The 16960-nt window shown below is 38.9% G+C and overlaps 1 protein-coding gene across 7 annotated transcripts in view; it reads right to left on the bottom strand.

Moving 5' to 3' along the window:
- The window catches only part of CROT (carnitine O-octanoyltransferase), a 57925-nt gene extending 43205 nt beyond the window's left edge, over positions 1 to 14720 (bottom strand). For 2 of the 7 annotated variants that reach the window (XM_049093499.1, XM_025471502.3), the window contains exons 1-6: positions 14569 to 14720; positions 13897 to 14014; positions 11378 to 11513; positions 7503 to 7627; positions 5840 to 6021; positions 5551 to 5675 (exon numbers count right to left, since the gene is read on the bottom strand). In XM_049093499.1, coding sequence (XP_048949456.1) covers positions 5551 to 5675; positions 5840 to 6021; positions 7503 to 7627; positions 11378 to 11492 — 547 coding nt within the window. In that variant the 5' untranslated portion in view covers positions 11493 to 11513; positions 13897 to 14014; positions 14569 to 14720. The other 5 variants (XM_049093500.1, XM_049093501.1, XM_049093502.1 and 2 more) reach the window with 5 other exon arrangements.
- Positions 14721 to 16960: the final 2240 nt, after the last annotated feature.

Here is a 16960-nt window from a genome sequence, read left to right as displayed (position 1 = left end):
CATTAGTACTTTAAAAAGGTCACTCACACTGCTATATGGAGAAGAGATCATAAAAGAGAAGAGAATATACAGCAAGATCAGTTGGGAAGTAACTAAAGTAGTCCAGGTCAGAATGCTCTAAATGAAAAGTGACAGTGGCTTTAACTGCGGTGTGACACTTGAAGGAGACAAGAGGTCAATTTTTTTTTTTTAAGATGAGAGATAATACAGGTCCCACAGAGGTGGGACCCAGTGCACCATACAGATGAGCTATCTTTACGAGTCAGAGCAGTTCATCCGTTTAAACAAGGGAAGACAAAGTATATGAACATATAACAATGTCTTGCAAGGAGGTTGCAGGATGAGAAAATATTTGAATGAGTATGTTTTCTATGACTGTTGTAACAAATTACCACTAACAACACAAATTTATTATCTTACAGGTCTGGGGACCAGAAGTCTGAAATGCATCTCAGTGGGCTAAAATTAAAGTGTCAACATGGCTGTGTTCCTTCTAGAATCTCTAAGTGGGAATCAATGTCCTTTGCTTTCCCAGCTTCTAGAAGCTGCCCACATTCCTGGATTCAGGGCTCTCTTCCTCCATTTCAAAGCCATCAACGGAGGATCACAACTTTTTATCAATTTGCTGCCATCAATGTAGTTTTCTCTTCTGCCTCTCTTTTCACTTAAAAGAACTCTTGTGATTCCTTTGTACTCACCTGAATAATCCAGAATAATCTTCCATGTCTAGGTCAACTGATTAATGACCTTAATTTCATCTGCAACCTTAACTCCCCTTTACCACGTAACCTAATACATTCAACAGGTTCCAAGGATTAGGAAACAACCATCTCTGGGGAGCTGGGGAGGCATTATTTTGCCTAACAGGCTAGTAAATTTAATGATGGAAAGAGCTTTACATTTGATGAGAATAAGAGTTCATTAGCTGAGACTAAGGAAGGAGAAAGGTATGAAACAGTCTCCCTGGAAGGGAGAGAATAACCTGACAAAATAATATGACAAAGTCATGCTATGGATCCACTTGAGGTTTGTGAAGATTAAATGAGGTTTTCTGGTTTTCTCAGGCCAAGTAAATTGCTAGGGTAGGTATCTTTAATGTGTTGAGGTAAGACAGAAGATTAAAATTTAACAGTAATGAGGTGTAGGTAGAGTCGTGAGGGAGTCAATGGGCAAAAGTTTGAATGTGTATGCAAAGGAGGGAGTACAGTGGAGAAGGACAGAGGTACAGACTGAGGGTAGAGGAATTGTGAAGGAATTGTGAACTGTAGCATAACTCAATTTAAGTCACAATGTGGTCAAAGAAATATCTAAGGTAGACTTCAAAAGGAAATGAGTTGTGAAGAAAAGGTAGAGATCAGAGTGAGATGCTTATAATTTCTATGTCAGAGGAGATGAGAGTTTCTTATTAACAAGTTCTAATGCATGAGCGCAAGAGTGTGTGCTTGAGGAGGTACGGAGGTACAGATTACTAGAGGGAAAAAGTGAAGGAAAGGAGAGGTCACGGATCATCTACAACTGGAAGCTAAAGTCATCAACAGTGTGAATGAGGTAGTAATGGAAAGAAGGATAGTGGGACTGATGATAAAGCAATGGGGGGGGATACTAAATCCTACCTCTGAAACTAATAATACAGTATATGTTAATTAAATTGAATTTAAATTAAAAAATTTTTTACAAAGTAAAGGTCACTACCACAACGACAAGCAGTGGTGACATAACCTGATAGCTTTCCTTCTTTTAAGAGCTCAAACTCTAACAAAGAAGGAAAAGGGACAAGGGCGACCGGAAATAAAAAGGACACCAATATCTCTTACATACTATCTAGTACCAAAGCATGAGAAAAAATATACCCACCTGAGATGGTTATAGGGAATGCAGTAAGCTCAAAGAATAACCAAGTTCAGCAACAGTACCGTTCAGAAGGAAACAGGTACTTTCAAAGAAAAGGTTGAGGATATAAAGGGTTTTGCTGACCATGAGCTCCAGAAAGTACATTAGAAGACACTGGGAAAGGGAGGGAGGGTGGATCACATTTGTAGGAAACTTGGATCAAATCAAGCTATGCACAAATCCCTGAACCCAGATGTTAACAGACTACCTGAGAGGTTTGAACTGCTTGAGCAAAATGAGGTAAACAGGGTAAAAGAAATGACTGAATTAGCCTTAATAGTTTCTTAAGGGGTAAGTAAAAATAAAAATAGTTCTAACTATTGCACCTCCTTAATGACACTATCCTCTTAGCCATAACAGCTTACATGCTCCCTTCACATGGATAATCTCTTCGATTTTCTCTGTATCAAAGATAGATTCCATGGCCCAGCATTTTAATTTCTTTCCTGTAAAGCCCTTAAATTCTTCACTCTCTCCCTCTCCATCTGATTGCTGCTGAAGGAAAAAAACACAACATTACCATCTAATCTCACTTTAAATTCATAAACAAACCGTTTCAAATGGGCACTGAACACTGATCAGCTACCCTACATTCCCATAATACATTTGCTTCTCCCACTTTCCAAAATGACTATCTTCTATTTTTTTTTAAAGATTTTATTTATTTTTAAAGAGAGAGAGAGAGAGAGACCTGAGGGAGAGGCAGAGGGAGAGAGAGAACACCAAGCAGCTTCCATGCTGAGTGCAGAGCCAAACATGGGGCTCCATCCTATAACCCTGAGATGATGACCTGAGTGGAAACCAAGAGTCAGACACGTAATCAACTGAGCCACCCAGGCACCCTCCCAAAATGCCTAGTATTTTAAACCTTCCCCTTTCTTCTCAAATTTTTTACCCACCTAATGACCTCAGTTTTCATTTCACCAAGGAAAACACAAGGCATACATAGACCTCCTCATCTTCCCACAACAAAACTGGCCAATCTGTTTGCAGCTGGATGCACACTTTTTGCATTCCTTCTCATCGTTGCTCCCAAAGACCAATTCTACTCTTGACCCTCTCGGCTCTTATCTTTTCAATGACTTTGGCTTTTCAATGACTTTTCAATGACTTCATTCTTTTCCCTGCTTTCTTTCTCTCCTATGTCATTCCTAGTTTATAATATCACTAATTTTTTTTTAAAATAATTGAATATCTCCCACTGCACATGAAAACTTTGTGTAAGCTTTATTTATCAGTACTTATTTGGTTTGCTTTCATTTTCTCCAGTTGAGCTCCCTTACCCAACTTCCACTAAGACTGCTCTTGTCAGGGAAGATTCTGTCCCCATTATGTCAATAAATACAATGGTCACTCAATTTGTAACTCATCTGGCCTCTGGAGCATTCGATACACTTCCTTCTCTTGGCTTCTGGGAGGCCACTGCCCCTTTCTTTCTTCCCATCTGGGTTTTTTTTTTTTTTTTTTTTTTTTTTTTTTTTTTGCTGTGTTCTCCTCTTCAGACTACCAAATACCCTATTTAATTGTGGTAATAATCAGTACTGCTTCTCCTGATAATCTTCACCTATATGTGTTACAAAAGTAACTTTAGCCACTCTTGTGGCCTTAAAAATGTTTTCGATGCCTACTAATGGTGATTCCTAAATCTTTACATGTAGTACTGAAATCTCTCCCGAACTCCAAACTTTGTATCTAACTACCTACTTGCATTTCCACTTTGATGTCTAAAAGGCATCTTAAATTCACCATGGCCTCAGGGACCTCCTAATTTCCTCCCTAAATATTTCCTCCCAAATTTTCCCCTCATGAAACAACACACCTATCTTATCCCATTACTCAAGCCAAATATCCTGAAGTCATCTCTGATTCCCCCTTTTCTCTCACATCTCACAACCAATCTATAAATAATTCTACTAACTCAAATCCAAAATATACCCAGAATCTAACAACTTTTTACCAGCAACATGCTATCACCCTAGTTACAAGTCATTATTATGGCTCTCTTGGACTACTAAAACAATTTTCTAACTGATCTCCCCGCTTCTACTCTGATCTGTTTTCTAAAAATCTTATTCCTCAAACAGTGGTAGAATCATCTTTTGAAAACACAAATCTGATCACGTCACTTTCTTTCTCAAAACTATCTATTCACATTTTAAAAGCCAAAAACCTTAGTTGGCTTCCAAAGTACTATACAATCCAGCCTCTAATCAACACTCTAATTGTCCCCTCTGCCTCCTGCTTACTCTGCCCCATCCATATTCCCCTTTGAACATTCCAAGTTTATTCATGCCTACAGGATTCCTTCCTCAACACATGAAACAAAAAACTGAACTAGACAAAAACAAAAAGCAAAAAAACTGCTGGATCATCATGTCATTCAGATCCTTAGAAAGGCTTTCTCTGATTACCTACTCTAAAATAGCCACCCAGTTACTCATGTTATTTGAATTCTCTATATAGTATTTATCACTAACTGTTATTTTTTTGTTTAGTTATTCCCTCAGCTTTATCCCTATCTACACCTCTTAAGACACTTCACATGGTCTTAAGTATAAGAATATAACTAGCCATGACAGCTTAAAGGACTACATTAAGAGACACGTTATTAATGAATCTGCATTTTACACATTACAACTTAAAGGATTACCTTATCTAAGGACCTATGAAGTGATAAAGATTGAACTGAAAACCAAGTCTACTGATATTAGACCCTGATAGGCATATTTCTCTCTTTGCTACTGCTATTCTCCGTTTTCTCCTGCTCATCTTTTCTATTCATATTTGGGCATTTAGCAAACTTTATGCCATAAATACCCACATCCTTCACTTGTAACATCAAGATAAATATGAGTGAGCTTGAGGACACTAAATATCTCAAACATCTAATGAGGTTTATGAAGAGGAGTTGAGTTCTACTGAAAGTAAACTCATTCTTCCCACACTACAAGCAAAATTGGTTGTAGAAATTTTACTTTTAAATGAAATTTCAGGTAAGAAAAATATCCTTTCATAATTACATTCCACAGTAACTATAAACTATATTATTAAAATTCTAAAAAGAAAAAGATCCTGAAACAACTGGAAACCAGCACTTAAAACAGAATTTTCCATTTCAAGATACGCTGGTACACCAAGCAGAATTGGCCATTAAACTGGCAGTAGAAACAAACACTTTGATTAGTCTATCTGAACTCATATGTCTTCAAGAAGACTGATACCAGGCTCTCACCTTAGACTGCTCAAGGTGGAAGGGAGGGCATACTCACAAAGAAAAATGGGGCATGATAAACACAGACAAGCATAATCAAAAGGAGAATTCAAATATGAAGAGGTCAGAGACAGATCCAAATCATATGCTCCAGATTTCCTAATACTGATTAATTAATTAACTAATTAATTTAAACCCTCAAATGACACAACTTAGGCTTCAGGTTTTATATATAACAATATAAGGTACAGTTTATAAAATCCATTCCCATAAATTATTTCTGGCAAATCACAATGACTAAAAGGTTCACAGAAAGCCTCTGATTAGTCAAAATCCAGTAAAGAAATATTTGAAATAGTATGTTCCATAGTGGCATAGTAGAAACTGCAGCAAAACCACCCAAATCCCAATGCCTTTATCAGAAAAAAGCACTCATGTTTTCCACTTACCAGTCCTAAAATAACTTTTAATTGAATCTCTAGAAATCCCTGGAATCCTGCAGGTAGAAAATAGCATTCGGAACTGATTCATATCTAGAGGAATATTTCCACTTTTATCAACTGGTACTTTTTCTCTATTAAAACAAACAAAAAGTATTTTGATCAACAAGTCATTATAAAACTTATAAACCAAGTAGTCACAACTGTAGTATACTCAAACAAGTAAATAAGTTTTCTCAACATTTTGCCACCTGAAACTTAGGTAAATCTGTTACAAAATTCACACAACTGTCCTTACTTTCTTAGTAGCTGCCAGTAGTTCAAGTTATGCCAAAGATATATACTTCCTCTTTCCAAATGAGTGCCTTCCTTCGGAGGCCAGTAGTGTTCAAAGTAAAGTCCAGGACCAGCAAAATTGACATTTAGTTGTGATGGTAAACGAACATTCAGATAGGCAAAATTCAGCCACCATTCTTCCAGCTAAAAGAAATTAAGAACATCAACCTAATGAAACTTGAATGCGTAACTGCAGGAAGAAAAAAAAAAGCTGTTATTTGTTCTTTTCTCTTTACTGCTAACACTTAACATGTTTTCTTACCCATATCCAATTGTACACGGGCAACAGATTTTATTATAATTAATTTTACCTCAGTAAGTTTGTTTTAAAAACAAAAAAATAAAACATTTTCTTGTTTTAAAATCAACTTATATTTTGAGAAATGCTTTTGTGATCATTTCTTTCTTTTGAAATTGTAGGATCTCAATACTATTCAGTTTAACTACATTACCAAAAACAGGCAACAAGAAAGCACTGAAAAGGCATCTTTTCAGACCAAAAATTGGAGTCACAAATACCAAAGTACTTAGGTCTGCTTTCTCAGAGCACCTAGGTACAATAAATGTAAAACAAACCCTCACTTCGTTGTAAAAAATATTAGGGCATTTGCAATTTTCCTTTTCCAAGCGAAAACTAAAATACTAAATCAGAAATATAAAACCTTTTCAGTGCACTTAAAACTAATTTAGATTTTTCACAGACAGTGCTGTGTCCCTCTTTCACAATATGCAATTGAATTTCAAGCATAAGTAAGCAGATCTCATCAAATTATCTGGAGTTATTTTTTAAGAAACTGATGTTATAAACTATAATCAATTATTCAGAAAAAAGAAATAAGCAAAAAGGATACAGACTTCTTTACCTTTACCCTGATTTAATTAAAAAATCACTCAAGATTGAGAATAAAAGAATCTGGAAGTATAAAATTTTATTATTCCATTATAGGTATCAATGACTAATGAAAAGATCAGCTTACTTTTTATTTCTAAAACTTAAAGATAATTACAATCATTATTTCTAGATTAAAGCAATGTTTTTTAAATATGAAAACTTACCCTCTGGTTCATATTACAGAAGTAGTTAGGCTGAAGAAATCAAAGATTCCTTGTAGAAAATTATTGCATGCCTCAGTAATTATTATACCAACATCTCCCCTTCAATCTATCTAACTGAAAGATGTAATACTGATAACCATTCTTCAATTTTGTAATGGCCCTTTCTCTCCCATATGATGTTTAAATATTTGTATGCCACCTATGTGATAAGTCTATTTTTAGTGTCTGGAGCTTTTTTAGGCTAGGCTTACCTGAACAAAATGTTTCTCACAAGCAAGGTCTACAGATCACTTTTACCAGAACCACATGGGACAGTTAAAACAAGGGTTTCCGGGACCCCATTCAGAATCACTGGTCGTAGGAAATCTGTATTTTGACAAGACAGGATCTCACACATAACACTCAAAACTCCCTGGAGCTAAACAATTCATTAGTTCTTTTGGATGACTGTGACAACGACTGCAAGGATATTTACACTAATAATTTTAAAATGAAAGCTATTGACATTTTTATTTTTCATTCTTTAAATATCATCAATTTTCTAATTATAAGTACAATAACATAAATACCCAATTTCTTTTTCCTTTTGCCCTTTCAAGTAATTTCTGGTGCAGTTTCCTTCCAATACCATCTTGAAATTTTTGAACAATTCCTTCAGTTTTTTTATATTCTTCTTTATTTGCAAACGGCTTTACTAGAAGGAAAAAATATGCATTTAAATATTTAGACATCAAGTAGCACAAACTTATCTCCATCATTACACAAATACTGAGATTCAATTATGTATGCCTTAATTATCACAGCAGTCCAATAAATTGTAATAGATTTTACAACATGAAAATGACTGAAAAGCAACATTGCAAAATGCTGTAAAAAATTAAACAGTGGATACTGTGTAATCTGATAACCATTTTCTGAAAAATTATTTTAAAATCATTCTGGATAATGAAATTAAAATGATAAAGACAGGACTATCACCTAGGTATTGGTCCAACAGAAAAGTAAATCCTGTTTAGCCATGAATAAAATTAAAGCTTCTTTCCACTAATGTTCAGAGCCTTGAACATCATGTATGTAAATGCAATATATATGTAAATTTAATTATAAAGCCTGCCCAGAGCCAATAATGGTTTCTTCCCAAAAAACAAACAAAAAACAAGGGTGGGGAGGGAGTCCCTAGTCCATGAAAATGAAAATCTATTGTTTAAAATTAATATCTTCCTTCTGTTTTGTCTCTTCAAAGTACTATCTTTTTCTTTTAGAGATTTATTTATTTAGAGCAAGAATGAGAGAGCACAAAGCAGCAGGAGCCACAGAGGGAGGGAGAGAGAAGTAGGTTCCCTGAGATCATGACCTGAGCCAAAGGCAGACACTTAACCAACTGAGCCATCCAGGTGCCCCTCTTCAACATACTATCTTAAAGTCAATTTAAATAGCTATATTTAGAAAAAGTACAAGGCAAAATGAATAATCAAAAAAGTGAATAATCAGTAAATTTAAAAAAAGAAACTAGAATTCCCAGATAAAAATAAATGAAGAAAAAGAAAAAATCTAAAAAATATCAGATGACTTTCAGTTAAACAAAGTGAACTAAATGCATACATTTATCTCTAATACTTCTAGAAGCTTACTAAAATGACAGTAATTAAAAAGGCATAAATCTAGAAGGACAAAGAATATGAATGTAGACAGCAGCAGACTAGTTAAGCTACCATTTCACAAATTAGAAAACAGATGAGAAAATGGTGACTGAATCTGTAGAAAGAAGAAAGTTAATATCTAAAACCTGGAGAGTGGAAGGTAGGATGAGACCGGGTAGGGTAAGGTGCACACCAAGAAGTCAGCCAGTTTCTGCAGTAGAACCCCAAAAAGGTTCAAGAATTCAAGGTAAATGGACTTCCACAGGGGGCAAAGAGACTGAAAACAGGTTGCTTATAAGTGTTCAGAAGGAGCATACAACCACCCCATCTACACCCACCCCTGCAAATCTTTCTCCATTCTGGATAGCCAGGCGATTTCCTACCAATGCCAGGAGAAATCTAGAGGTCTAATCTTAAGGAGAAATTAAACCAACAAGCAAGCAGTATACACAGATCCTAATCCATACTTAAAAAAAGACTCTTATTAAAGTGTACACCCAGAACAATGAGCCCTCCAGCCTCCTTCCCTTCCTTAGCTACCAAAACACTAGACATCAGGCTCATGCCTTCTAAACAAAAGAGGATTCTTCTCTGGGGAAACAGATCAGTCTAAGTGAAAGTATTACTGATATCTGGGCATGGCAAGTGGAATTGCTAGATCTCAGAAACAAGGTTCACTAGAAGGCCCACTGGGAAAGCCCCTATCCATGCACACAGAGCTCTCAATCAGCTTTTTAGGGCATAAGTCTTTTCTTTTTTTTTTTTTTTAAGATTTTATTTATTCATGAGAGACACAGAGAGAGAGGCACAGACACAGGCAGAGGGAGACACAGGCAGGCTGCAAGGAGCCTGATGCGGACCTTGATCCCAGGACCCGGGATCACACTCTGAGCCAAAGGCAGCTGCTCAACCAATGAGTCACCCAGGCATCTCTTAGAGCCTAACTCTCAAAAATGAATGACAAATGATTGTCAGATACTTGACAAAAGCCTCTCACATGACAATCAAAGAGCAGAATAAGCAGAAATAGGATTGGAGGTACAAAAGAGTAAACAGATTAGAAAGGGAAAGGCACTAATAATGAGGGAAATAATTTTTTAATTAAAAGCTCAGTCCAGAATGCTCCAGATCCAATAAACATGATTCCAGAAAGAGAAGGCAAAAGAAAGAGAAAACTATCCAAGAAACAATATTTTTAAAATGTCCTAGAACTGAATAACATGAATTTTTAAACTTAAAAGAACCTACTGTATATTCAGAGAAATAAATGAAAAAATCTATACACTAAGGAACATCAAGAAATTCAGATGGTAGGAATGAAGAAAAAAAGGTTTCCAAACATATCCAGAATGTAAAAAACAAGTCACAAAGGATCAAACAGAGGGGCATCTCAGGATGAACTCCTCAGGAGGAACAATACCTTCAAAACTCTTAAGAAAAATCATTTCCAATCCAGAAGACTCTATACCCAGCCATACAACCAAGTATGAGGGAAGAATAAATGTTAAGGTTTTACATTCTTTCCTCCCCAGAAACTTTTATCAAGCAGCTACTAAAGATGTACTTCACAAATACAAGTGAAAAGACAAATAAAAAGAAAGACAACCAGGAAATCCAAGATTCCAAGGGGAGAGGGGTAAAAAGAACTGTCAGAGACAGGGAAGGAAAGCTCCAGGATTAGCAGTGGTCCAGCCAACTCAAGAAAAGTACACACTACTTGGAGCAAGAGGGAAGAGGGCCCCAGGAGGGATGTTCCCAAGAAATGAAAATGAAAGAATAGCTTATGTATATAAAGTATGTATATGTACATATGTATGTATCATATATAATGTATATAATGTAGTCAGGGACTTTCAGTATACTGAAGTATTTGGGAGTGAATTCTTAAGGATACAAAGCAAAGTAAGCAAATATCAAATGAGCAAAACAAAACAAACGTACAGAGGCAACCAAAGTACACTGAATGGTTCTCTTGTGAATAACTGCATAACAATAAACCCTAACCGGTTGAGTAAATTAACTCTGGTACATATTGATTTAAATCAAGTGAAACCTGGAATTAAATCAGGTGAATACTAATTTAATCCCAAATGGTGATTTTGTACAACTATACTGAAAGAATGAAAAGGAAAATATCAATATGTTGGATTGCCTATACGTTGAGTGTGAAGAGGGGGAAGCTTAAAGGTGTGAAAGACCTAATCCTCGTCTTTTTAGGAACAAATTTATAATATCTACAATTTACAAAACCCTAAGAAATAGTAGTATTAAAGTGTTACTTTAAATCCAGAGATAAACAATACAAACAAAAGATAAACTACTTGAAAATATTTGCTTGAGGGAGTGGGATGGGGGTGGCAGTACTGAATAAGGCAGAGGCCTACTACTTTTATAATTACAAACTTAATAGTACTATGTGGTTTTTTAAACTACAGAAAAAATTACTTGAGAGATAAAGACAGAAAAGTTCTGGACATTTTAAAATGTTTTTTGTTTGTTTTTTGTTTGGGCGAGGAGGAGTGGCAGAGGGAGATAGAGAATCTTAAGCAGGCTCCATAACCAGCTTGGAGCCCAGTGCAAGGCTCTATCTCAAGACTCTGAGATCCTGACCTGAGCCCAAATCAAGAGTTGGATTCTTAACTGACTGAGCCAGCCAGGTGCCCCAAGTTCTGGACATTTTAAGGATACTTTAATTATCAAGAGCCTAAAGGAAAAAGCAATTAGACCCTCATCAACTTCTAATAATTTCATAGTTTTCTATGTTGCTAATAATATTAACATATACTAAAAGATTACAAACATACCTGATTCAAGGTATTTTTTTAATGATTCTTCAAGTGAAGGAACAGGCAGAGATGGAAGGGAATCCTGGTACTGAAATGTTCGTTCTTCAGCTGATTTAGCCAACTGATTTTCCATGATGCGATCACAACAGGAAAACTAAAGAAAAAGCCCTCAGAGTTTTAATCTCATAAATATTCTTATATATGCCAGCTCCAATTCACTAAATCATTATTCAGGGACCCCAGTATATCCAGAATTTGGTACTAGTTCTTAAGGAATTCATAAACTTGTCAGAGAAAATAACCTGGGGGAAAAAAAGAAAAGAAAAAGAGTGTAGTCTCTTAGTGCTGGAACTCAAGAAGTCATGAGTGGAAATAGCGTAACTATGATTTATTGAGTGCCTAGTATTTGTTGAGTAGTACAACAAGTGTTACAGAGATATTTATCTAATCTTCGTATTACCTCTGCCTCTTGGTATTCACCTCCATTTTATATGAAGAAATCAAACCTCAAGAGATTTAGCAACTTGCCGGAGGTCAAACCCACAACTCTGATCACAATCTTCACCCTCCACAAAAGCTAGGTGAGAGTGAGGGAACTCCCAGTAGGTCTAAATGGGTAGGTAGAATTCAGATGTGTAGAAAAGTATGAAAGTGGAAAGAGAGAACTCTATGAAGAGCAGTATAAGACTCATCCAGCTGTAGAATATCACAGAATACATAAATCACATGACAAGCTGCTGTAGCCTACTTATGCAGGTTTGAGGCTTACACAGAATGGTTTCAAGTATCCCAAAGCAATCTAAAACATTTACCACAAATTTATTAATTTTCTTCAGAGAAATCAAACTAACCCAAAATGTGAATGATGTATACAAATGTTGAACAGAAAATGAGATTTCTCAAAGACGTCTTTAAAAACTAAGTTACATATTATAATGGCAACCGAGAAATCAAGGAATTTCTATAATAGGAATTATCTATCCTTGCAAATACCACTTTTTAAATTAAAATAGCAAAGTCAGGCAACCTGGGTGGCTCAGCAGTTTAGCGCCGCCTTCAGCCCAGGACGTGATCCCCCGGGGATCCAGTCCCACGTAGGGCTCCCTGCGTGGAGCCTGCTTCTCCCTCTGCCTGTGTCTCTGCCCCCCCCCCCCCCTCTCTCTCTCTCTCTCTGTGTCTCTCATGAATAAATAAATAATATCTTAAAAAAAATAAAATAGCAAAGTCAAACAAAATATTTCACTCACAGGTTACAGAATAAAACTTTACCAAAAGCAAGGGTAGTGGTAGAGATTATTAGCCAATTTGTTTTCCCCTTTTTTCTTAACAAAATCCTGACTTTCAACTGATGTAAAGCCACACAGTTTTATCTTTCCTACCCTGCCCTGGACCTCACTCGGTATGACTCGTAATGTGTCACCTCCAGGTCATGCCCCCATAAAGGACTAGCTACATGTATCCCCCCGTGCTTTCTCTCCTCCACACTGCCTAACAGGACCACCTGAAGCAGCACCTTGCAACTGTTTACGAAAGCTATGTATGGAGGTTGTCAGAATCTTCCTACTAGCCCTAGCCTCCTCCATCTAGAAGTATGAAAAAACACTTTTATTCACGCTATTGTATTTTGGGCTTTGTTAGGGTATAAGAGTTTAACCTACATCACTGATATAAAGAGACAGCCCAAAAATAAGGTACAACATATCCAATAACTTGGGCTGTACTTTATCTTGACATTCCACAAATATTAGCTTTAGACCTAATAGAAATGTAGGTACGGTTCCAAATACCAACTCCACCAGAAGTTGGCTGTAGATGACTCAGGGAAATTAAAAGCACGAAAAGGACTGAAGGTACTGTCTGGCTATGAAGATACAAGTGGTCCTACAGAACTGAGAAAGCCTGCAGCTGGAACCCAGTGAGGAAATGGGAACCCCATCCTACAATTCCAAGAAAATGAATTCTGCCAACAACCTCAAAAGCCTAGAGGTGGATTCTTCTCCAGAGTCTCCAGCAACTGCAGAACTCCAGAAACCTTTATTTAAGCTTTGTGAGATGCTAAGCAGAGTACCCAGCTAAACCTACCTGGACTTCGGATCTACAGAAGCTTTGAGATAACCAATTTGCGATTTTTTTTTTCTTTGAACTGTTTAGTCTGTGATAAATTGTTAAGTCAGGAATAAGAATCTAAACACACATGCATAGAAGAGATATGCTGTTCGTTGTATATCTTCCTGTTACTTAACTGATTCAACAAAACTGATGCCAAGACTACCAATCCCATACCTACTAGTCTTAACTCATCAAAAGGTACACACTGAAAATATGAACTACCAGACTCCTTCAGGGCTGAGTGTTCAAAACTCTCAACCGCGAAGATTAAATACTTCCAAAAGAACCTACACAGGCATTAATAAAATGATGATACTGGAATTAATTATAGTAGGCTTCCTCAAGGTAAGAAAATGTAAGCCCCAAGCGGAAAAGAGAACCAAAAATTTAAAAAAACCAACCAACCAACCAACCGTACTGTCACATACCGGTACACCCAGATGAACAGTTCAGGACCGCCGGGAGCCTGCCGCAACAATTCTGCTTTGAGAACCCAAGAGGTTTGAACCAGGCTGGCGACTGCGGGAAGGAAAACAAGCAGGCGAACTGCGGGGGGGGGGGGGGGACACATTTTTTAACAAAAAACTGGTGAAGGAACGTGGAGCACAAACCAACCTCGAGACCGGGAAGCCGCAAGTCTTAAACCGTTGGGAATCACAGCCAACAGACGCAAAAAGTTCATCTGCTAAACAGGCGGCTCATAATTCCTCGAGGGTTAACCGGGTTTCGGGCAAGCACACTCTCATTGGACAAAGTGCCTCCCAAGGTCGGGTCCCGGGCCCAGGAGTGGGCGCGCAGAGCGCCAAGTGAGCTCGGACTCCTGCCAGCACACACCGGGAGCGGCTCGGCACACTCAAGAGGCCGCCAAGGGAGAGGAATCTACCTCAACAGCACCAGGGGTCAGCCCAGGGGCCCAGCCTCAGGGGTACGGCTCCCACCCGCTGGAAGTCGCCTGGCGACACCACGCTCCCGCCGGGTCCCGCCACTTCCACCGTCCTACGCTATTTTAACTTCATTCTGCCCAACTTAACTTTCCCCCACCATCACTGAGAGCTCGGGGAGGAAGGGAGCGCTGCCCGGTGGGGCCCGCGGGTCCTCACCGCTGACGCTTCGCCACAGCCGCACAGGCAGGCTTCTCCGCCGCAGCCCCGGAGCGCGAATTGGATGGAAAGCCGCGAGGGTCCCGCCCCGCAGTCACCCGGGAACGAAGATTGGACGGAAAGCCGCGAGGGTCCCGCCCCGCAGTCACCCGGGAACGAAGATTGGACGGAAAGCCGCGAGGGTCCCGCCCCGCAGTCACCCGGGAACGAAGATTGGATGGAAAGCCGCGAGGGCCCCGCCCACTACTTGAAGCCGGGGGGAACGGGCTGGGCCTGCGCTCCGGGAGGACCGAGCCCCGCCTCCCGTGGGCGTCCTCCTCGAGGAGGTCGATTCTGGGCTGCGCCCCTGGGAGACACTTCCCGGACCCCGGAGGAAAGGCCCAGTTCCTGCTGCGCAGCAGTTAACTGCTTGCTGCGCCGAGGCTCGGGTCCCGCCGTGCTCCTCCCACGCGCGTACGCTTAACTCTGTGGGACCGATCCAGGAACTGATGGCTCGGGCTCGTGTTCACCCGATTTGTGCAAGACTCGGCACTCTGTTTCCCTTCCTCTTCTAGCCCCGGCTCCGGCTTATTAGCCACTCCTCCCCCTTACCTGTGAGAGTTCTTTTTGCAGCCCCCAAGCAAGATTTTATACCAATGCCTCTGAAAGGAATTTAGTTCGCCCAGTGTCTTGGCAAGAGAGCGGTGGCCTCAGAGATGTCTATTTAATCCCTTTCCCTTTATGCAACTGAGACTGAAGTTGCATAACTTGCATAAGTTGCATGATCCCGTGTGGATAACGCGGGAGCGCTCTGCAGCATCCCTGGCTTCCCTGCCCGTCTAAGTTCTTCTTGATGCCCACGTTCCGTGAAGCCGCGAGGGATGCTCACCCCACAAGCCTGGGGTTGATCTGGTGTCTTTTACTATAGCAACAAAAAAAAAATGGGAGTTTCTGACCGAGTGGAGCTACACAAGTTCAAGAAGATCATAATCTAATTAGTTTCGCAGGTTAAAACAAAATATACTGTTTCAGTTTTCATTTTAGATACATTGTTTCCTTTTTATGGACGAAAAGACCTATAGTTTACTCTGGCTCTGAACCAGACGCCATTCATAAAGAACCAGATTTCAGATAAACATGTCATTTACAGGTCCCAGTCCTTTATCTGTCTTCCCTAACTCCCTTGTTAGTTAAATCTGAACAGAATTGAAGCCCTGCACAGCTGAATATGCACTTGGTGTGACTATTGATCAGTTTTCTTTTCTTTTTTTTTTTTTTAAAGATTTTATTTATTTATTCATGATAGTCACAGAGGAGAGAGAGAGAGAGGCAGAGACACAGACAGAGGGAGAAGCAGGCTCCATGCACCGGGAGCCTGACGTGGGATTCGATCCCAGGTCTCCAGGATCGTGCCCTGGGCCAAAGGCAGGCACCAAACCGCTGCACCACCCAGGGATCCCTGATCAGTTTTCTAAAAAACTATTAACGCGTTTGATTACAGTACAGAAGCTCTAACTCTTGTTGAAGGTGTTGCATAATACATGACAAACACACTTTTCTTTTTTAAGATTTTATTTATTTATTCATGAGAGAGAGAGAGGCAGAGACACAGGCAGAGGGAGAAGCAGGCTCCACGCGGGGAGCCCGACGTGGGACTCGACACACCCCGGGGCCGAAGGCGGCGCTAACCGCTGGGCCACCGGGGCTGCCCGACAGACAGACACACTTTTCTAATAAGAGTTCTGAATTCTGAAATATGCCAGGCCAAGGTTTCAGATACGGAATTGTAAATTTGTAGTAGTTATTTCTGAAGCTGCAATAAAGAACATTTCTCATAGTATGGAAATGTGTCCTGGGTAATGTTAAAATTCGCTTACAAGATAGTATTCTTAAACAGACTAATAAAATACTGCTCAAAAGCCTTCACTGTATTTTTTTCTTCTTCCTAATGGGTTTTGGCACCTCTTAAAAAGTTTGTACATGTCTAATGCCCATTGGTGGCATAGAATTTAGGATCTCTTATCTTCACTGTCTTTATCCTACTCTTAATATTGATTTAAAGGGAAGAAAAACATTTCTGTAAAGATTCCTGGATTCTTGAAAGGGGAAAAAAATGTGGGCTCATTGAAAATTACAGGAACAGAGACTTGAGTGTGCAGGGGAAAAAAAATGCAATCTTTTAAAACATGTTATACTGGCAATTGTATATACCCATAATCCAAAAAACACATAAGTGATTTTTCTTCAAAATGTATAATGTCTATTTTAATGGCAGATTCCAAATTATGTTCTGCTCAGGTTAAACTTGAATTACTTTGCATTTTCTAGAATGATGTGGGCAATATATTGGCTAATGAGGAAGATGTTTCAGATACATAATGTACATCGATAACAAGAAGTCTCAAGATTAAAA

The sequence above is a fragment of the Canis lupus genome, chromosome 14, assembly GCF_003254725.2.
Source record: "Canis lupus dingo isolate Sandy chromosome 14, ASM325472v2, whole genome shotgun sequence".
Classification (NCBI taxonomy): domain Eukaryota; kingdom Metazoa; phylum Chordata; class Mammalia; order Carnivora; family Canidae; genus Canis; species Canis lupus.
The sequence above is the reverse complement of the archived record's forward strand: the minus strand, read 5'-3'. Positions and strand labels throughout refer to the sequence as shown.